We start from the raw sequence: 23,570 nt of genomic DNA, 5'->3' as shown, positions 1-23,570 counted from the left end.
ATCCTGAAAGAGCATACATCATAAAAAGCAGACAAGTTTGTGTTTTCAGATAAACTTGCTACCACTCTGACAGATTCTTTTCAGAGCTGCCATGATCCATTTGCTGTTCTCATAGTGGTTAAAGGACAAGTCCACCTTCATAGACATGTGGATGGAGCGAATGCAGCAATATTAGTAGAACACATCAGAGAGAGTTTGAGAAAAATCGGGCAATATTTTCAAAAGTTATGAATTTTTGAAGTCTCTCCACAGACACTGCTGGATGAGAAGACTACTACAGCTTGTGACGTCACATGTATAGAACGGTATAAAGAAAATACAACACATTTTCATTTTTCTTGCATAATAGAACACTTGACTTGCCTCTTTCAGAAGGCAGGGGGAATAATATTACCCTTAACATATGTCAATGACAGGTCCAGGAAATGTCCACTTTTTTTTCAAAAATTATATTTTGTGAAATTCTCTTTATACATGTATATTCCTTATATCATCCTACGCATGTGACATTAAACACTGTAGTCTTTTCATTCAGCAGTGACTGCGCAGATACTTTAAAAATTAATAACTTTTGAAAGGATTGTCCGATTTTCCCCAAACTTTCACTGATGTGTTCTGCTAATATTGCTGCATTCAGGTGGACTTGCCCTTGAAAGGTTTGATTTAAAAAAAAATATATAGATTACTAGATCGGCATTTTCATAATTTGAGGTGCACCTTACAACAAATTTTATGACAAGTCAAGCCATATTACAACTTTAATGATGAAACTGTTATTGAAACCTGAATGCACTGTTACAAGCTTGAAATGGAAATATTCAACTCTGAGAGTCTTGTGAAAATAAAGGATATACTGGATAAGATCATGCACCACAAAACCAACAAAAAAATCGCACCCCATGATTCTACATGAGGACTAAAAAAAAAAAAAAAAAAAAAAGGTGAAATGGGTCAACGAAGTCAATCTTGAGTTTTTCATATTTTCTAAAAGAGCTTTTCTTCTTCTCCATTATTCTTAAGTTTTGGATCATACAACGGTGTGTTTTCAGTGGTTCTCAGTACACATTTTTCCAGAGTGTGTGCTTTCTTTCCAGTATTCAGAGAAGTTAAGAGAGTCCATTTGAATTGAGTTATACATCATTTTAACATTAGAGTCTGCTCTTTCAGAAACCGCCCTTAATTAAAAATCCATGTAAGGAGACTTTTTTTGTTGGTTTTGTGACGCAGGGTCACAAACAAAAATGTAGAGCAAAGGTATTTTGCAGGTTTCATTTTTTTTTTTCGAATTTTGTGAGTTGGGTGCTATTTGTGGATTTTAAAAAAGGCGAAGTATAACTTTGATCCAGACATGAATGCAACTTGCGTGCACACATATCTCCATCCATTACTGTACTCCAAGATGGTAAATTCAACAACTCACAAAATTGTCCAGATATACTGATTCGTGAAAAATTAGACTAGCTGAATATTTGGCACATACAGGTATGCAAAAGAATTGGCAAGCCTGAAAATTGAAAAGTTTGAGTGGTCATTCACAAAAAATAAAGAATTCCCCCCCCCCCAAAAAAAAAAAATAAATAAAAAACAAAAACAAACAAACAAACAAACAAAAAAAAAAACATAATGCCTCCGGCACCCTTTGGGCGGAGGCATAAGAAATAAATAAATAAAATAAAATGTCTCACAAAAACAAAACAGAAAATCAGAAAAAATAACAAAAACAAAAACATAAAACATCCTCACACACATACCAAAATGGACAGATACAAACAAATACACAAACACTATTCAAATTGTCTTCACAGTACTTACACAGAAAATTCCATCCCTGGATACGGCCAGATGCTGTCGACCATCCTTGACCATCCTCAGCTGAGCTTGACTTCAGCCTTTGGCTGCATTTGTAGCAAGGGGTGATCATCCTGCATATTGTAGAGGTCTTCCACGAAGGCAGGATCTTCCTTGCAATCTTATGCCACCTGCAAAAGATGATGAGACACAAGTTAGAAAGAGCAAAGAGAGAAGATCTCTGCTGAGAATTAAGTCACATTTCATCTTAACGTGGACAATGTTTCACGGAAAAACCTATTTCTTTGTATACAATGTACATGTATATATCTTCTTTTGGACAGGAAGTAAAATTGATTTCATCTTCAAATGTGTACAGAGAAAGCAAAGACATGTTCCAGCATTCTCCAAACACTGCAAAACAAATGTTTTGTGTTCATGACATTCCAATCTGTCACTGCTGATCATGTATATATTTCATACTTTCAAAAGAGCAAAGCTACACCAAGAACTGACATATCTTTGGCAGCATACAGTGTGTAGGACAGAGACACTTGCATAAATCTCAGTGAAGATGACTACACAAAATGCTGGACTCGAGTGGAATATGTTGTGGCTTTGGTGCTCTGTGTACACACAGCATTGTAAGGGACTGAAAGGAACACTCTCAACGGGAAATTTCCCACATGAAAATTAATTGGGAAAACGATTTTGGTCTGGGCTTTCACATGTAGGTCAGGAAAGACTGTTTTCTGGGTAGTACTAGTGTGGGATTATTATGGCACCCTGTAGAAATGATTGGAGTTCTTGGCAAGGTAGTTCTTACAAAGTGTTGGGCATACATACGCATCAGGAACGGCTATTGCAGATGGGCCAAATAATGGAAAAGGCTCATTGGACCGGAACGGAGCGGGTTGGATCGGATCAGAGCGGGTCAGGTGAGGTCACACATGGCAGGAAGAGAGTTAAGTGGACCAAATGAGCCCGCATTCTTCCAGTGGGATGGATAGATGGACGGGCAACTGGTAGTGAGATGAGTGGCTAGTCAGATCGGAGTAGGGCAAGTTGGATCGGACTTCACACCCAGCATCACAACTGGGCGTTTGGACGAGGCATTGGACAGAAGTTGGTCGCGGCAAGGAGGGACGCCCCTTACGTCATGTGGTGGACATGTCAGTGATGGCTAGGAGGTTCCTACAGTGGCTGTTTCAATGCTTTCTCATGGCACCCAGATACCTCCTACAACCAACTCAATGTTTTGTTTGCGCAGTTGATACTGAAAATTGAAACTGGTGATTCTATTAGATCTGAGGGAGTATTCTGGGGTGTGGTTTAGGACTGACCATCCCACTCAAGCAGTGCTCACAAAGCAGTAGCTGAACATGGGAATTTATCACTTGGCTTTGTCTTTTCATCAAGTTCAAATTTCTGGTTGTGGACATAACTGTTGCCATTTGACTTCAAATTTTATGTTATCCATTGCAGTTGGACTAATCTGAGGATGCCTATGAATGTGGGGACCATACAGAGAAAACAAGGTCTGTACTCTGTACCACTCTTGGTTGGATCTTGTCATATGTGTAGGAAGGGTGGTCTTAGTAATCGGATGCACAATTTTAGCTGTCCGGGACAAATTCCCATTGTTCCCCTCTGAGGCATTGTTTCAATCAGTTCTACATGTACAGATTTAAAAAAAAAAAGATCTGTGCACTGTCAAGAGAGCTTGACAAGCTAGCACACTGAATCTGAAAACCGTTGATTATCTACCTTGACTTTCTCTATAACTGCAGTTATTTTTCATTAAAAAGTGCTAAATACATGTATGTTCAGCAATTATATTCTTCACATATCTTTCTTGTAGAAAAATAAGGTGTTGGGAGGAAGGCAGAACACAAGCAAACAGCTTTTAAACATAATGTATGATCACCAAAATAGGAATCAATGGAACATGGTGTTAGAGAGAAGTGTCTGGTGGCTATTAGGGCTATGTAGGATTGGCATCATATCTGAAAACTTTGATTTTACCTCTGAATGGGTAGTGGGAGCAGTAAGAAGGTCCAATACTTAAAAGGAAAGGATGAAATGTGCATCTCATACTGCTCAACATTCCTATTCAGGACAACTCTCATGATCAAAACACACTTGTGAGGTACAATGTATAATACATTGTGACAAATAAAAGCATGTGTGACCAGCACCAGGTATAAGAGGACACTACAGTGGTGAATATGTATTGGATGATAGGAGAATATATGACAAACTCAAAACTTTCACACATGGCACTTGAAACACATACCTACATTCAGCACACACTGCATACAATATGAAAAATACTCTATGCCTCCTAACAGTAGCATCAGTGAATTCACATCATTTATTTCCTAACTTGAACTAGACAAAGCTTGACGAATGAGGTCAATCATTTAAAAAAAAAAAAAATCCATAATATCCATTAGTATGACAACATTGGTAGAGAAATACAGTCGCCAGCGCTTCTATCGAGACTCAGGAGACTTTTGTCCTGGTACAGTTCCTGTCGAGACTAAAAGTTGTCAAAAATTTACACGATGTGTGACGGGCTGAATTTTGAGCAAGGCTGTACTTACATTGTAGTGTGCAGTTGGACTATGTGCCACCTTTTTCTTTCTTTCTTTTTTTCTTAGTGTGTGTATCAATAAATCTTAGGCTACATTCTGCTTCATAATTAGCTTATTTTCTTTCTGTAAAATATTCTATACAAATTGTCTATATCAATATCTGAATAAAGAATATTGAATAAATTGTCCTCCTTCACCAGTGTTTGTGCCCGTAAGTTGTAAAGTCAATATCCCTTGGAAATGCTGACGTCATGTTGTCCCATGAAAGCAGTGCTCAGGGTTATCCAAGTCCCAATTAAACGATGGCAACTGTATATCACTGGAAAAATAGTCTACCTTTAAAAACTACAAACCAAGTGAAATCACAAGAAATATTGTACATCATGCTGTCGGTCTATCAGCTGGAATCCAGAATGAATGTAAGATGCGACATGAAGTCTGGGGAGACTACATACTCATGGGAAACACTGAGATAGTATTTTTCCAAATGATTCAGGGTCCCCAAATCTGTACCGGTATGTTTGACACTTCCTTACAATGCACCCTCTTCATCTACAAAAAGAAAATAATATAGGACGGTGTGACTATGAGTTTTTTTTTTTTTAATCACATGTAGACATCACCCTATCACCATTCCTTAGCTATGTTTGACATGAGCTCAGTGAGAGTGACAGCCAATTGATATTTTGACAAGAGAATTTGCCAGAATTGTCAGCATGGTTAAGGTGTGCATTGTGTTGTAAAATTCTGATAACCCCTTTGTGAGAAAAAAAAAAGTAAGATAAAACTGAAGATGTGATATACATTGCATAAGGTGTTCAAACTAACAACCTTTATATGAGAAACTTATGTTTCTGAACTTCTGTGAGCTGAAATGTGAACAGGATATTCCATCAGAACAGAACAGTTATCTGTGACAGAAGTGGACAGCTACAAGTGTACCTGTATGGTGTAAACTTCAAACTATCCACCCTATTGTGATCAAATACTCTCCAAACCAATGACACTGTTAATTCTACTAGTTTGGGTAGTCTGCAGGATAGAAAATTGCAGATCTATGAAAACAGAAAACAGTAGCCCTAGATAAGCCTTGAAGGAGTTCCTATACTGTATGATTAGAATTGAAAAAACAAAACAAAACAAAAACAAAAAACCTGTCAAGTTGGGACAAACCGACATGTAAGATGTACCATACACTGTACAACATGTTCGATGTACACTAATACAGTGTAGTACATTGTACATGGGTATGTATTGATTAGACAGAAAAATCTGCCTGTTCGGAGGAGTTTAAAAACATCTTTTGACTTTGATGGTTCTCGTCCAAGACAGACGGAAGCTTCTCATAAACACTGCTGTGGGGGGATGAGTCCCTACAGTACATACATACAATTTGTAGTGTACCTTACGCTCCTCGATTACATCTACTAGTAATTCAGTCCTGGATCAGCAAATTTAAATTTAAATAGCAAAATTAATATACCCTGGTAAATACAGTGTGTACAGCATCTGTTTGAAACATCAAAGATTTTGGTAGACAGCTTCCACAATAGATGCTCTGATTTAAACTGATATTCAGCAAATGCATCCATTGGCCAATCACATTGGTTTTTGTGGGTAGGGCAATTCCCCCTATGGCAGTAGGTATAAGAGCCTTCAGTCTGTATAGGAGAGGGATTCCGTGGAGCCAGACGTAATCTATGTGAACATATCCCTAACGATAAATACAGACTGATCTTTCACTTTAAATGTATAAATGTCATGGCACTAATAATGTTGATCACTCTACTTTCCTCAGCTCCAATAGATTAAGCCCAAAAAAGAGAAATGAACAGAGCTCTGTTCTTGATACTTGACAAGAGCCTTGACAAGTCTGGCTTGGTCCTAATCAATCATTGACAAGACTTCAGAGCTAGCACTCTTGCTCTTTCCAGTCTGAATTGTCAACTGTACATGTGTGTGAATTGTTCCATATTCCCACATACTGTAGACTGTAAACTGAATATTTGATTTAGTATAATTAGCATACAAGGTAACAAAGGACCTTTCAATTTGCAAAATCTACAGCTTTGTGGGAAAACATGCATGCATGTATGTTTGTAATCTAAATGCATCATCAGCGGTGTTGTCTTTATGGAGAAGTCATGTGTACAATTGTAGTAGTGTTTAGTTTCGCATGCTGAAAATTAAGAAATGTAATCACTGCAGAAAAATGTTTACACTCGGGATAAATGCTCTCCCTCATCCCCTCCCTTGAAAAACCTCTGGTCTGGTTTGGTCACAGTTCAGAGACATTTTGCTGCTTGTTGCATCAAAAGACTGTCTGTACTATACAATGTCGTTGTTGATACAGTTTACAATGTACAATGTATGTTCTAAAAGACTCTCAGGCTGAGATTTCTACCACTTCTGCCTTACAATGCATGACAAACAACACAATGAAAGGGAAATATTTTGTCAAGGCAGTCTTGAATCATCTTTAGACGCACATTGCAAATGTTTATCCAACAAATAAAGGAGAATAGAGAGTATGAATGTATTCATGTATGAATGTATTCATTTCTTTATGCTCTGTGATAAATGATTAAGAAAAGGACCAGCAGTCCCTAGCAAACTTGAGTTTCAATTAAATGCATTCATGGGTAAACAGTCTAAAAGCTCATATGTACAGCAAGGAAAGGGCATTAAAAAAAAAAAGTATTTGACATTGTGCTACTGAACTCCAATTATTCATTCATTTATTTTTTATATCTACTGCATGGTCATATGTATTGCTGCTCAGCACAAATTATGAAAATCTATCATTGAGTCCAAACAAGCATTGTAAATCTTATGACATTTAGTGAGTCTCTTGTACAGAACATACAGTGTATGCCACACATCACATGACATCCATCTGTACATGTATGTATTCTCTAAACAGCCTTACTAATATTTGATTTCCCCCATCCAGAAGAGCTTGGTCATTTACTGAAAATTTGTGTACTGCACAGTATTTAGATCAGTTTAAATTAAATAATTTCTTGGAGGAGACTTGCAATTTTCAACAGTACAAAGATACTGTATTCAAGAAAACAAGGGAAATGAGCAACAAGTCTCAATTCCACACTTTTGACAGAAGACAGAAGATGCCATCTTCTAAGGGAAAATACAGGAATATATTTCAATTTAGCCAGGCATGGGTATATAAAAACCTAAAACAAATACATGTACATGCCAGTTCCAGAGCAAGATAGTTGAAGTTCAGGGATGCAATTGCCTAATCATTGAGAAAAATGATATCATCTATTGTGTGTCATTATTGTTGGACAAATTTTAGCTTTAAGTATGACTACATATGAACTTAGCTTTATATCAGCACTGATGGCTAGTATCTGCTTGTTAAAGCTTGTCTGCATTGGTAAATTGATAAAACACTAATACTGGTATTAAAAAAAAAGCTAAATATCAAATGAAATACACAGAACCATTTCACACTAACCACTTTCCTGGATACAAAGCTGAGTAACAATTCATCTTAATATCAAATGCTCACGAACTTACTAAATTACAGGCCTAAAAGAACATGGACATACAGCAGTCAAACAAAGCCACTCTGATGGACATGAAATATACAGAGTTTTGAGTCATGAGGACTACATACAAAACACTATTGTTATGTTAAAACAAAGAAACAACAACAAAACCCACCCCCAAATCTGTAGTGTGTTTGAAACAACAATCTGTCTGGCAGGGACTTCCTATAGCACTTGACTAAAGACCACAGCAAGAAAAAATATATATAGTTATATCCTCTTCCAGAAGTTATAAAAATGGAAGAAACACCCAAAACCTATGGCTGAGATTTGGTTAAAGTAAGATTGTGTTAAACCCTTTCTCAATAGGAAATAAAAGGTCAAGAGGTAAAATATGGGAGAAAACATTAACAAATAGCACTCAAAACATCCCATGACACCAGTGTTAACTGCATTTAGTGGATACCTTGTGGTGCTTCCCTCCCCCCCCCCCAAAAAAAATACATGTACTCCACCATCTATACATATATATATATATGCCTTGATTACACTAATTGATTTCCCTTGTTTAATCAGATTACTATCTAATTTTGGCAGGTAAATGGTGCATCTATTAAATTTTACTTGCTCAATGGGAAGATTTCAATAAATAACAAAAACAAAACAAAAACAAAACTATGCAGTTGTGCTTGTGCTTATTCATATTGTTGATTATTACTACAATCACAAGGCAAATGTATTGTTTTCTTTGCCCTAGTTGTAAGTTTGAAATAAAAAAAAATCCAGAATTTTGTTGTCAGAAATTACAAGTGTTAGAAGACTGTGGGTGGGTGAGCTCGCCCATATGTTCTGTATTCTAATGTCTACTTGAGAAACACTGATAATACCATGAACTATAAAAAGCAAGAAGCAATAAATCACATCAAGTGAATATTTATGTACATGTCTGAAAAGAAAACTCTACAGGACAAAAACCCAGGACCTGCATCACTAATTGCGCCCCTCATTCTGACATTCCCTCACACTGGTTTGCAAGAGTAGCTTGGCATAGGTACAAGATTCTGCTGTACCTGTAATTGTGATGATGCGCTCTTTGCTGCCTGGCAGGGAGTCATCGATCTTGATCTGAGCTCTGGAATCATTCCGAATCTTCCTGATGCGCAGACCACCTCTGCCGATGATGGCTCCGGCGAGGTCGTTGGGGATGGTCACCTGCTGCGTCTGCACGGCTTCGCCACCACCGCCCCCAGAACCAGAGTCGAAACCTCCGCCACCTCCAAACTCTGACGAGTTGCGGTCGGATCTGAAGTTGAAACCCGGCTCCATGTACTGTTGCCCACTGAAGCCGCCTCTGCCTCCACCACCACGGCCACCCCTTCCTCCTCGTCCGCCTCGCATTCCCACACCTCCTGGGCCCCCTCCGCCAGCTCCTCCTCCATACGGACTGCGTCCATAGCCAAAGTTGTCGTTTCCTCTCATTCTGTCAAACCCACCATGACCATGCGGATGTCTCATCGGAGGACCACCTTGCCTCCAGTGGCCTCCTCCTCCTCCTCCTCCTCCTCCTCCATATCCACCATCCCCTCGATCTCCCTCTTCCTCTGAAGGATCAAACAGGTAGCCTCCATACTTATGAAAGTAAGCAACTTCATAGCAGAAGGGGTCGTATTCCTGTGAGGGGCCTTTCACAGGGGTCTCATCGCAGATGTTGTAGACTTCTCTAATGGCTGCTGTGATCACCTTTGGATCACCGCTAAGTTGAACGACTCGATCTGTAGACTTGGGACAGGTATCGGTGAAGATCTTGAAGTTAGCGCCTGTTTTCTCCCTTAGTTCTTTTATCTTGAAGCCACCTTTTCCGATAATAGCCCCAGCATGGCTCTGATGGACCATGACCCTTACAGACGAAGTTTTCTGATCCTGCGAATGCTTCTTATCTCCAATGCATGGAATGATATCTTGGATACAGCCCAGACAGCTATCCAGCTTCTTTGTAACTATCTTGATGATGCGTTCTGGTCCATTGCAGTCTGGAATGGAGACCTTGGCATCGTACTCACTCCTCAGGCGCTTGATGTTCTCGCCACCCTTACCGATGACCCCTCCAGCATTGTAACTCCTAATCATGAGGCGAACGACTACTTGGGGGGAGTCTCCTCGGGGACGCTTGTGCTGGTTGTGCCTCTGGTCCTCTGCAGCACGCTTCCCACCTTCACCACCATAATCTTGATCATCAGCCATGCTTTTGGTTTCTTTCTCCAATATAAATCTGCAGGAAAGTAAAAATGGGTAACAAGTCAGTGGTTTCACTTCAGCAAATTCAGCATAGACTGCTGTTTGCATGTATGTTTGGGTACTTCAATAATGAAATACAGTAAACCTCGGATAAGTCGACGTCGAGTGAGTCGAAAATCACTTAACTCGAAGCAAAATAAAAAGTCCCGATTTTTCCCTATGTACTTTCTCTAAGAAATATTTGGATAAGCCGAAGTACGAGAGTCGAATTTCGGCTGTGTCGAAGTAAAACATTCAGTCCCTTTTGTACAAAATACACGTAGTTTACATCACTTGAGCCGAAGAAGATTTGTCTGGCATTCTCATTTATTACATTTAGAGGAGAACAAAAAAATCGGCATGTCGCAGAACCCCGTCCCTGACCTACTGCAGGTAAGCATGCACACTCACCGTACCGCTCCGCACGCATGTCAAATACATAAACATGTATGCATTGTATACACACAACACATCGATCTGGGACATACTTTATCCATACACACAGCACATCCATACTTTATTCATGTCAAGCCAGAACTCCTTGGTCAACCAATCGCTGCTTTAATATTTTAGTGACAGGCCAATTGGGCGGAGCTTGTTAGTGCATGCCCGGCTGGCTGTATAGTTTTGTTCAATGGAGGCAGGATGGGCCTGGGAGAGTGTTTGTCTCAGGGTAGGTTGACAGAGATGGCTACCTATGTTGAACCATAGACATAGCACATGCACATTGCCACATTAGCGCAGACATTCTCAGAACTACGTCTAACTACTAGTATTGATACAAATTCCATGTTCAATTTAGAACAAAATAAGAACATTATCTTCAAGAACAGACAAATTTGAATGCAAACACAGACACACACATGCATGCAAATGCACTATAATACATGTACGTAACTGTGAGTCGAAAAAAATTGACTCTCGCGAGAGTCGAAGTTCACTTAAGTCGACGCATTTTTGTCAGTCCCGAGAGCTTTGACTCATGTGAGGTTTACTGTAATACCTTATTAAAGGACAAGTTCACCTTCATAGACACGTGGGTTGAGTGAATGCAGCAATATTAGTAGAACACATCAGTGAGAGTTTGAGCAAAATCGGACAATTCATTCAAAAGTTATGAATTTTTGAAGTTTCTGCTCAGTCACGGCTGGATGAAAAGACTACTACATAGCTTGTGATGTCACATGAGTACAACGATTTAAAGAAAGAATAAAGAAAATTCAACATATTTCCATTTTTCTCACATAACAAAGGAACACTCAACTTCTCTCTTTCAGAAGGCAGGGGGAATAATATTACCCTTAATATACATCAGTAGCAAGTTGAAGAACTGTGCATTTTATTCAAAAAGTGAAGTCTTGTGAAATTCTTGTGAAATGCTACTTCGGCGGGGACATATATTACGCACCGCGTAAATTCTACTTTTCCTTGAAATGGTTAGAAATGGCGAGGGAGTAGCATTTTGTAGCAAAATGTACAATACAGGTAAAAAAATCAAGGTCAAAGGTCAAAGAAGTCAAAGGTCAAAGGTCAAAATTCTGTGTAGAAGTTTTGAAGCCCTCAACTAGTGCCATCACATAAAGCAAACGGAATCGAAATCGGGTTAGAAATGGCGAAGGAGTAGCATTTTGTAGCAAAATGTACAATATAGGTCAAACGTCAAGGTCAAAGGTCACAACTGAAATTCTGTGTAGAAGTTTCAAAGCTCCTACATAGTGCTATCATATGAAGCAAACAGAATCAAAATTGGCTCATAAATGACAGAGAAGTAGCATATTGAAGATTTTGATCACACACGGACGCACACACGGACACACGGACGGACACACACACGGACACACACACGTACGGAGCCCGTTTCATAGTCCCCTGCTCGAACTCGTTCGGCGGGGACAAAAAAAAAAAGATAGGGCCTAGCTTACAGCTGTAGATATACATTGTATATCAATTCTTTATAGATTTGTTTACATGGTAACCTTACATAACACAATGTACATGTACAGTGACTGTCCACGTACACAGTTCTGTTGTACTTCACTTTTCAGCTCTACAATTGTACAGTTTGTAGTACTAGGGTTAGTGCCATTGTGTAGAACATACAAATACACATACTGTAAAACATTATATATTCGCGGCATGAAATTTTCGCGAATTGGAGCTGACAGCCTTTTTCGTGGCATGAAAATTTCGCGAAGTGCCACTGGCGTTCAATGCATATAGTGTAAACAAGAACTTTCGCGTACAATTTAATTTTGCGAATCTTGACGCTCGCGAAATTCGCGAAATTAAAGTGCATGCGAAAATTCCTCGTTTTACAGTACTGTATGTGGTGTGCCATTTGACAAGTAAAAGCATTGCTGCATGTAATTTTGCTAAAGCCTGCCTACCACTGCGATTTTGACTACTGTAGTGATAGCTTGTGGTTTGTTTGAGCAATACCAAGCCCTATCGCTCTCCATTGCAGGATGTTCAAAAATGACAGGCTGTCGCAGGGTGGTCCACGAGGGGTTTTAGCATGTCGCTGCAACATGCTAAAATTCTTGTGCAACATCCTAAAAAGCCAGCAACATGCTATGCAACATCCTCAAGAATTTGCAACAAGCTCAAAGTAAAAGTACCGGTATTCAAAAATGTGCAAAACATGTGCATAACATACCGTACTGTAAGAAAAATCAAACTACCAGGTACTTTAGATATTTGTGTGCAAAACATGAGAGAGAACATTGAATGTAAGCAGCAAAATATTGCGTACTACGTACTCATCGTGCATATTCAATTTCTGCAATATTCTCAGATTCTGAGCTTGCAACATGCTAAAATTTCAAGTTGTGGACCACCCTGCTGTCTTATCATAGACCATGATTGCCATATGTCCACTAATATTGTCAGTGGAAAGTCGTCGGTGAACGCGATAGCGGCAACATTTTCGCGAACAATCACTGATATTCCACGCATATTTCACGCATTGTTCACGTAAAAACTATGTAAACTACGCAAAAATTACGTAAAACCGCACAATAGAATGCATAAACTTTTATGTGAAGCCGAGTTTTGAGCTGCTCAACACCAGGGATCGCGTAAAGCGCCGATCTGGCACACATCGGCTGACAATTGCGAAGGTTCCACGTCAGACAAACTTGTAGCGGTTTTCAATATCTATGTATCATATTGTCTGGCATTCTGGCTGTTGTAAATTACGCTGTCTGGCGGCCCCAGTATTTTGTCAACATCCATGCGAACTTTCTTTGTGCGCCGACACATAACAGGTGCGCACTACATTCTTCGCCTTTGTCATCGTGCCGAGGTACGCGTATTTCACATTCCAACAGTAGTCGGATTTTCAGAAACACACCCCTTGTTTTGCTGTCACGGAAACAAACTACCAATTAGTGGCGAGCTGTGCATTCTCACCAGCCAATTACAACTTCCAAAGCTCCTGTCCATGACACGCTTTCTCCGACCACGCTGTTTCATTTTCCACGCTTCCTCACTTCACGATTAGCTTTCATCCTGAGAGCACGTTCTAATCGTTGGAGTCACGTCCGCATATCACGTCCGTACATTGATAATTCCCACGTCTTTTCTCGCGGACGATACCTCGCACCGTGGACTGTCATTTTATACGGATTATACCCAATACGGAATATTACACTTTCCCGGATTTCATACTTCGCGATATTCGCTCCCTTTTATATCGCGACTCACCCTTTCTTCAGACTCTACACTCCAGTCTGGGGATTTTTACATCGCTACATTCAACGCGATCGGCGCCTCGTTACAGCGCTGCATTCAACGCGATCTGCGTCCCATCACATCGCTGCATCGGTCCTGCTATTGCGTGCTGTCCGTGGTGTGCAGACTCTACCAGGGACCTCGCAGTTCTTCGACCCAGCGCTCCAGCGGTGGACTCTACCCTCGCTTGTGCTAGCCGCGGCACTCGGAGGCTACTCCACGCTGCCGCTGGATCTTTTGTACATATTTCTATGGGACACTGTCGTCTTCGGACACCATACATGTAAGTGCATTCGGAGTTTGTCCATATTGTTTCATATTATTTCGGGGAGTGCAATACAACCCACAAGGACACTCTTCACCTTTTCTGGTGCCCTAGTGCATTCCACTACTGATACGGTCGTCTACCACTACTGCTGGTGGTGCCTTCAGCTCTGTCGCGTCCTGTTAGGCCAAGTAAAAAAAGAAAGTAGTTTCTCGTCCGGGTTTTTTGAGCAAGGCGATGAGGGAGGTCCTTACTATTTGATATCTTACTATTTTTTCGAGGATTGTCAAAATGAAAGTAATATGTGTTTCTCGTCCGGTAATTCTGAGAAAGGTAACGAGAGAGGGCTTTACTATTTTCTGTATCGAATCTATGAAATGAAATTTCACTCTGGTAGCTGTGTTATGAGAGACCAGGTCCCAAGTGTACGTCTTGTCTGCACTCTGTACATTTTCAAACAAATAGATGTATGTACCATACTCAGTACTTGAAACGAAACTTCATGCATGCAGAAATACATTTGCTTTTTCTTTCCACTACAGATGTCAAGGGAAAATGACCATCTTAATACTGGTGTTTAGTGTTGTAATGGCATTTCTGATACCAGTGTACTTGCAATTCTGATGTATTGTGCTATTAATTGAAACAGGTATAAAACGTGCATGTCTTTCAACAAATGTACGACTGAAATTAATTCCATGATATTAAAAACACTGCTTTATTTATCATTTGTGTTTGTGACTTTTTGAGTCCACACAGCTGGTATGTATCTGCATTTCTTCATAGTACAATTGTAGCACATTCAACTGGAAACTGGCTTGTTCAATTGCAGATGGATGTCAAAATGATACTGATATGGCATTATAACATTAAACATTTAAAGATGTTTCTTCATGTTCTAAAAAGACATTTGATAATCACTCATCATTTGGATGATGAATGATTGTATACCAAAACTACATGATTATGTAGTAAAACATGTACCTGTGCTGGTAAGTCATATCTCCCTTCATTTCTTCGATGGCCATCATTACAGTGCTACCAAGAAGCAGCAGTGATATAAACAGCAAAATACAACGTGTAATGACAATTTCAGTTCACGCTCATCAAAACTGCCTATTACTTTTCAAAGTTTTGGCTATCAACATTCGTTCGTGGGTGTATTTTGTTTGTTCGTTTGTTTTGTGTGTTTTTCCCTCGTGAAAGACGTAATGATTTCTTCGTATCGAACGTAAACTGCATGTTTACCGTAAACAAGCCATTCAGCTCAGCTCTGATGGCGCATTCGATTCATCGAACAGCACATGGCGCATTCCTTTAAACTCGAAAGTGAAGCCACGTGTTTGCACATCGGCGCTTCCACACACAGCGCGGCATTTTGCGATCATCGTTATAGCAGACTTTCCGATTCCAGTCAGGGGAAAACTTCGGAAAATACTGATGTTTAAAATCCAATAAAATGAAAAAAGCCTGAAAACAACGCATGATTATGTTTTCATAGTAAACGATAATTGGAAACACGGAACAGAGTATTGCATCCGCTCACAAAGAAGCTCTCTTGAGAAGATGAAAGCATTCCCCGTCCACTGCTAGATAGTGGAAGCTTCCATAATCAGCCCAGCAAGTTTTTGGAGGTACATACTTGCACTTGTACACATTCATTGCGAGAAAACAATCAATCAACGCTGAACATTGCGTAGTTTGGCATCTTTATCGTGCTGAAGACAAGCTCGATGCTTCGGCATGTGTCATAACGTTATGTTTAGAGCCTGTAGGCCTCATAAGTCGACGAGTGTAATTCAAAATAGCAAAAAGAGGGAGATTGAAAAAATAAGAATTCTGGTAGAAAAATACGAATTTTGGAGCTGCTGACTACTAATTTGTGCTTCCAAAGGTTGGCAGCTCTGGTATTTAAAGCCGTTCGCTGTGCACACGTGCGCTTGAGATCGGTTCTCTCCATCACTGCACTCCACGATTTTTTTTTCCAGCTCCAGAACGCGCGCATGCTATGCTGGCTGGCTGGTCTCCTCTATTATGTGGTTACATTGCGCAATCAATCTAGCAGCACATGAAGCGGGCAGCGAGCAACAGCACTAGAAAAATGTACAGAAGGTGCTCAACGTCCTGTCTACATCACGACATACCGAGTGCGCTGTACATCACAGCCCAGGCCGCGCCCGCCCGCGCCCATCCAACTACAGTTCAACTGCTTTGTACATGGGTCATTCCTTCTTGCCGAGCTCGCAGTGTGAAATGCATGCGTTATTACATACGCACTACAAAAGCTACAACTGTACTACAGCTAAGTAGAGGACGCAAGGCGTAATTAGAAATGAGACATCACGATTGGTAGGTGAATTGTCGATTTTTATTTTTTTTTCGGCGACCGAAAAAATAGTGAAATATCAAACAAGTCGATGCGGCAACTGAAAATCGATGCGGGCGGGGAGCGGGCAGGGACGAGAATTATGAATTTCTTGGTATTTTCAGCGCCATTTTGAAAATAGTAAATAGTAAAAAAATCGATGCGGCGGCCAAAATCGATGCGCGCGAGGACGAGAAACTGGTTTCTTTTTTTACTTGGCCTTAGCCATTCGGTGAGTAAAGTTAGTTAGGTATTTCATCATAGGCCCACACAATATAATACCTACAAACTCATGAAATACGCAAATCGCGCATATATCGTGTAAGGCTCGAATTTCTTACGTGATTCATATTACGCGACTTTTGGGAAGTGCGAACGGGCCTCCAGACCAGGTTTTGAGCAGCTCAAAACTTGGCTTCGCGTAAAAGTTTACGCAGTATTGCGTTATTTTATGTAATTTTTGCGTAGGTTGCGTAGTTCTTACGCGAACAATGCACGAAATATGCGTGGAATATCAGTGATCGTTCGCGAAAATGTTGACATTATTGCTTTCATGCATGCGTGGTCTGATCTGTTAATGATTATCGCATGATCTTTCCTTAGTTCTTGCGCAATTCATCGGTGATTTTCAACGCATAAATCAGTGAAAATTCTCGATGGACAAGCACGCACAACCGAATTTCTCGCGTGATTCATGCGTTTACACAACTTTTGGGCAGTGTGACCAGGCCCTGAGGGTTGGGGCTTGGCCGGAAATTTCTAAGCAAATACTGCACGGCTTGTTGGGGACTTGGCCGCGGATTTCTGTGCAAATACTGCCTGGCCCGTCGGGGATTTGGCCGGGGATTTCTATGCAAATACTTCCCGGCCTAACAGGGAATTGGCCGGGGATTTCAACTTCACTTTTGCCCGGCCTGTTGTGGACTTAGCGGGGGATTTCCACGCAAAATTTGCCCGACCTGCGGGAGACTTGGCCGGGTGGTGTAACATCCTGAAATTGCAAGTGGGATGCAAGTCCCGGCCATCCGCGGGTACCCATTTTGCCACCCAAGGGCCGGGACTACAACTGACAAACGCATTACAGAGACAGACATGCCAGTGCAGTGTTTGCCAGGGCAGTGGCAGTGCAGCTAGCACATGTAGCAGCGCACTGCAGTGCATAGACAGAAAGATCCGTCTGTCCGGAGGACTCTTTTGTATTTTGCCATTAACGCTGTCCTCCGTAGACAGACGGAAGGTTGTAGTACCCATTGCTGTGTGGATGTTCTTAACCACTGTCTCTATGGAAAATTGGGTGAGGTACCTCGCCCTTCTCGATTGCGTCTAATTCACGGCCCTAGGTCGGCAAATATAAGCTTGAATAGTTAAATCAACTATTCAAGAATAGACTACACTCACCAGATTAATGAATAATCCAATATTTCGGTAGAATTTTCAACGCAAAACACACATCAACCAGCCCGTCGCGTCGTCACGTTCAAACTGCAGAAACATACAGTATGAATCTATTAGCCAATCACATGCGAGGTAGTTTCTACGTGTTTTTTTTTAGTAATTTACTAAATAAAGTACCTCGCATGTGATTGGTTTACAGATTCAAAATGGCGACCTACGGCTAGCGAACGGCGATGTTGCGATATGGATAAAATTTCTGCATTATAACCGGGTTACTGTGAGTATTTCGATTGCAAAATGTGAGAAATTTATCCCAAATATTGCTGCATAATGTGTCATGTCATGTCAAACTTGTTTGAATGTAAAAAAGCTGTCTGAAATTTGGTTTATCGTAACGTTTGATCTGTGCGCGATTGCTCCACACAAGAGCCGCAATCATTGACTTCGGTCTGTATACGGAGGGGATCCGTGAAGCCAGACGCAGTCTCCGCGGAACATTCCCCGACGGACAGATACAGACCGATCTTTCGGTCAATGCAGTGCAGTGCCAACCATGTGCAGTGGGGGCCTACTACTCGTACTAGAATTCTATGCTGGTCTGGGGCCATGTCATCAATCCAGCAATGGGGCCTAACACTGAACAGCTAGGCCTACGTTTAATACTAATAGTCAGCTCAGTTCTTTCACAATCTTCAACTTTCATGGGAAAAACTTCATAAAAAGAGAGGAAATTGAAATATCTGAAGGGGAATACATTACCATACGTAGCGAATATTAGTACAGGTCCTACAGTAAATGTCTCATACACGAGCTTTCTAATTCTATGGCTATGCAAGCGTTAAGCTCGCACTAACGTGTTAGACTTCTAACGTTACACTTGAAACCACACCTTGGGCCTTTCAGCGTAGCGTGTGGTGGTGTACGTGGTGAAACGCCACAAACAGCTTGCACGCACCCACGCTGTCGCCGCCGCCAGGTTATACACGTACACGTACACTTGTATTGTACATGTACAGGATAATACACCAAGTTGTCCAAGGTAGTTAAGTGTAGTTCGCTAAATAATTTCCCACTAAGACAATACTGACAATTTTTTACAACAGATTTGTATACCAGCCATGTAACCAAAAAATTAGAAAGCCAAATATCTAATATAGAGCACGTCAAAAACTTACGAAGTAGCTAAAATCGGGCCGTAAATCTGTTTCCTCTTCCTCAATAGTAGACACCGAAGCACTACCAAGCGAAAAGGACTCTTCGCTTGAGATCGAGACTTGACGTGACGCTCTCTACACACATTCGCCCAAATCGCTGTCTATATCGGTCGCTGCTTTTGCATCTCGCCCAAGGATTTGGAGCCATCACTTTTAATGGATTGAACCCATAAATGCAAAATTGTGCGTTATAGAATAGTAAGATTTACCAAATTTTGGTTTTGTAAAGTTGACTCAATCATATTGAGCTTTAATTGTTGAGGACTGCTTGCATGTGTAATTGTAGGTCTCTCATCTCAAACAATTACCAACAAAAACACGTGTTAATAAAAAAAAGTGAATAAATGAATGGTGATAATAATATGTAGGCCTACTGTATTTCACAAAACCAACATAATATTGATAGTATACAATGTTGGTGATAATTACATGACCTATAAATACAATAATCAGTATCAGATAATAAGAGATCATCACCTTAACACCTCCCCACATAGTTCTTTGAGCTGTACTGATGCACAGAAGATTCAAACATCAATTATCATTATTACCGTCAGTATATACGATTGTCACCATGGCTACATTATTGATTATTTATTTTTTCATTCATAATAGTACAATACAGTTTTTTTTAAAAAATAATAATAATACTCTCCGGTACGAGAAAGTGATGAGCCTTTAGCACATCTGAGTATCTTAACGGTTCTGTGTGTTTGCTCGTGTGACTTGATGTATGATATACCAGAAGTATATCTCCATGGTATGTGTGTGTGTGTGTGTGTTTCAATGTCCATTTAAGCAATTGTTAATGGGAATACATGATGCATGCTGAGGATGAGATGTGATTTTTTTTTTTTTTTTTTTGGCTGTCTTGATTTTGGTATCTGCGAGTTATTGTCACATCGTTGTTGGTTTTTTTCCTCTTTATTGCTTCTATAATTTGCACATCACTTCCACATTATGATTAGGATGTGTATGAGAAAAAAGTGGCAATCTGCACGTCAATCAGAGTTATTCAAGTGTGAATAAAACCTAAAACCTGAGGGCTGAAGACATAGGTTCGGGTGAGGGGGGGGGGGGGGGTGCGTGTTAGCGCATGTGGGTGGGGGTGTGTGCGTGTCGGCGTGTTCGTGTGTTCTCGCAAACGGCCTCGATTTTTTTTTCTTTCGAGAAACAAGTATATAGGGCTAATGGAATATGCCCAGTTGCCTTGAGCAAACTATCATGTCCCCCATTTTGCGGGCATTTTGCAAGAATAGTGTGTCGGGTAAAAACAAAAAACAAAAACGGATTTCGTTTCTTTGGTAAAAAAAGAGTCATAGTGTAAGATTGACATCATTTTGCACAATGTTGTGTATACTGCATTTTGTCTTTGTATAATGTAAGATTGACATTATTTTGCACAATGTTTGTGTATATTTTATTATGCAGTTTGTCTTTGTATAATGTTTTGTTTTTGTTTCTGTGAACGTGAATTTTGTGATATGAAATTGAATGAAATTGCGAATAAAGAATCAATAAAAGAAAAAAAATCTATACTAGCTAACTCCTGGGGGGCATTTCATGAAGCGTTTTGGTTGGATATTTTTCTGACAAACTGTTACAAGCTACTGAAATCCTTGCATCTGATTGGCTGAGAGCAACTTTGTCCGACAACTTTGTCCGACAAAATGCTTCATAAAATGCCCCCTGAAATGAAAATTTAATATTAACATAGTTGGCTGTCAATGAATGGAGACCCAAATGAACAAAATGGAAGAAGTTTCAAAAAATCGGTCCTGAACTCTAAAAGTACCGTAATGGAACTTATGCAAATTAAAGGAGGTAGAAGATGGCATCACCTCATCTATGCTATACCTCTTCACAGTATAAGTTATAGCATTGGCCTGAAATTATTGTATGAAAACTTCAAATTCCACAACTCTCTTATTTTCTGTCAACTTTGATGATATCTTATACTGAGTATTCTATTCGTCTGATGTACACAGACTATCAACTCAGCATGACAATGGTATAGGGAGAAGTATAAACTTTAATGTTTGCCCCTCATCGGCAAGTTATCACTAGGATTTATCCGTACACATTTTACTGTATATTTCAATGGAACAGAATGCGCAATGGATCGTATTCGATTTGATAAATAACTAATGAAAAAAGTAATAAAAATATCTCCTCTTAATATCACAATGAATTAAGACCAAAGAGATTGAATTTACTCGTAACATACAATCTTATGATGAAAACACATACATTTTTTTTTACTTGACAGAAAGTATGGTTTATAAAACTTCAGTAGGATTAGCATTTATGTTCTTTCCATGATAACAATGATAAAGAGGAATAGCTCTATATCTTTTTGGGAAAAAAGCTGATGAGTGTAACTTTAGACCAAAGAGGTTTATGCAACACACTCAGGGGGGTGTTTCATCCAGTGGCGTATCTAGGGGCAAGCGCGAAAATTGCGCCCCTAATTTCTGAAAAAGTGTTCAACCTCAACCCCATCCCGGTAGCGATTTTTTTTTCCGTAACCCTAACGCGTCGAAATTGCCAATTGTGTCACTTGAGCAAAGACTATCAGTGTACAAGTTGGTTTTTGTACGCATGTGCGTGGACTTCGCAGTTTAGGCGTTGAGTTCGTACTGTTTCACAGTATCATGGACCCATGCACAGCTCCTTGCACAGACAGAGCACCATTGGCACGGTCGTCTGCTAACCACAGAATCAGATTACAATGTGAGAATGGGACGCCGTCCTTCAAGCAGAAACATAACAACGGGGTTTACGTTGTGTGTATGGGCAGGGAGGTGAGCTCACCTCCCTGGTATGGGTATGTGTATGCGCGTGTGTGAGTGTTTGTGTGTGTGTGTGTGTGTGTGTGTGTGTGTGTGTGTGTGTGTGTTTCCACTTCACATGTCATCGCCATCGCGTTCAGCATTGCCTTAGGTAGTATTTCTGTAGATTTGTTAGCCGTCTGCTGACACTTTTCCTGTGTCTCGCGAGACTTGCGTTACTAGGATGCATGCAAACTCGACGTCGTCATCAATACATGTATCTTAAATTGAAAAAGTAAATTGGAAATCTAATTGAAGCTTGGAATAAATCATAATCAAAGTATCATATATACGTAGCGACACGTAGCGGTACCTGTATAGGTTAGTGAAGCAACCTTCTTTGTCAAATTTGTAATCTGCTATTTACATGTAGATTAACGTCTGTATATATTTTCATTTTACTCATGTTTGTATTCCCATATTATACACTATAATCTTGTATATCTTTTGTGTCATGTGTAATCTTTGAGTATTGTACTCACTGGTTTGTTATATTGTTATTTATACTCTTTGTTTGCTATATACTCTCATACCCCGAGAGGAGGTCGAAAGAGTCAATAAAATTCACAAAATTGACAAATATTTAGGTCTGCAGCGATTGCTATTGTTAACATTGATCATGTTTATTAAGCACCACAAAATCAGATTCGAAGAGGGCATTAGTGGTCTTGGGTAACATGGATGAACTCCTGGGTTAATTTGGGTTTATCCTCCAACTTCACAATGATTCAGAAAGGCGTATAGTATAGGCTCCTTTTCAGTTCAGGTTCATATAATTATATCAACGTATATGATTACATTCTCATGCAATAACATCCATGATGAAGATGGGGGAGGGAAGAGAAACTGCGGGAGGGGGGAGCTAGTAATCATCGATTTTGATCGATGAAATCTCTCTATACATATTTTAATTTAATCAGCTTTAAAAAGTCATTTTGGATCGGCATTTAAAAATCAAAAGATGTGCTATTTCCATCATAATCAATTCATTTTCCCAGTCCATACATGTGCAAAATTGCTCTAGTATCACGGTTTGAATTGCTCTATCAATAAGTTTTTGATGTTCACTTTATCATTGCCAACCCTATAGTCCGTCTCATCACTTACCATCGTCACCTCTGCCATCACGACCATCATTGAAGGAAACCGAAACCCAAAAAGAAATGTGGATTGAGTGAAAGCAGCAACATTAGTAGAACACATCGGTGAAAGTTTAAGGAAAATCGGGCAATCGATGCAAAAGTTATGAATTTTTTAAGCTTGGATGTTGGAACCACTGGATGCATGACATCATGTGTGGGCAACAATATAAAGAAAATATAAAGAAAACAAACATGTTTTCACTTTTCTTGAGTAATGGAAGAGCATTTGATTAACCACTTTCAGAAAGTAGGGGGAATGATTACTACCCTTTCATAGCATAAATTATGTCAGTATCAATTAAGTTGATGGAATGCATAATTTTATCGATTTTTTTTTTTGGTGGAATTCTCTTCATATTTTCTTTACATTGTTGCCCATCATGGTCTCTATAAGTAGTCTCTTTATTCAGTGATTACAACACAATAAATATAAAAACGAAAAACTTTGCATC

General features: G+C 39.8%; 1 protein-coding gene across 1 annotated transcript; it reads right to left on the bottom strand.

Annotated features, from left to right (window-relative positions):
* Window positions 1-8,388: 8,388 nt before the first annotated feature.
* On the bottom strand, window positions 8,389-19,197 carry LOC139708698 (heterogeneous nuclear ribonucleoprotein K homolog). Its single transcript, XM_071620631.1, has 2 exons — window positions 19,107-19,197; window positions 8,389-10,169 (listed from the first exon to the last, which is right to left on the bottom strand). The coding sequence occupies exon 2, from the start codon at window positions 10,139-10,141 to the stop codon at window positions 8,891-8,893; it is 1,251 nt and encodes a 416-aa protein (XP_071476732.1). The 5' UTR covers window positions 10,142-10,169; window positions 19,107-19,197; the 3' UTR covers window positions 8,389-8,890.
* Between the last annotated feature and the right edge of the window lie 4,373 nt (window positions 19,198-23,570).

This window comes from Diadema antillarum, unplaced genomic scaffold (assembly GCF_040938485.1).
Source record: "Diadema antillarum isolate AM-2024a unplaced genomic scaffold, OU_Dant_1.0 seq00001367_RagTag, whole genome shotgun sequence".
Taxonomy (NCBI): Eukaryota; Metazoa; Echinodermata; class Echinoidea; order Diadematoida; family Diadematidae; genus Diadema; species Diadema antillarum.
The sequence above is the reverse complement of the archived record's forward strand: the minus strand, read 5'-3'. Positions and strand labels throughout refer to the sequence as shown.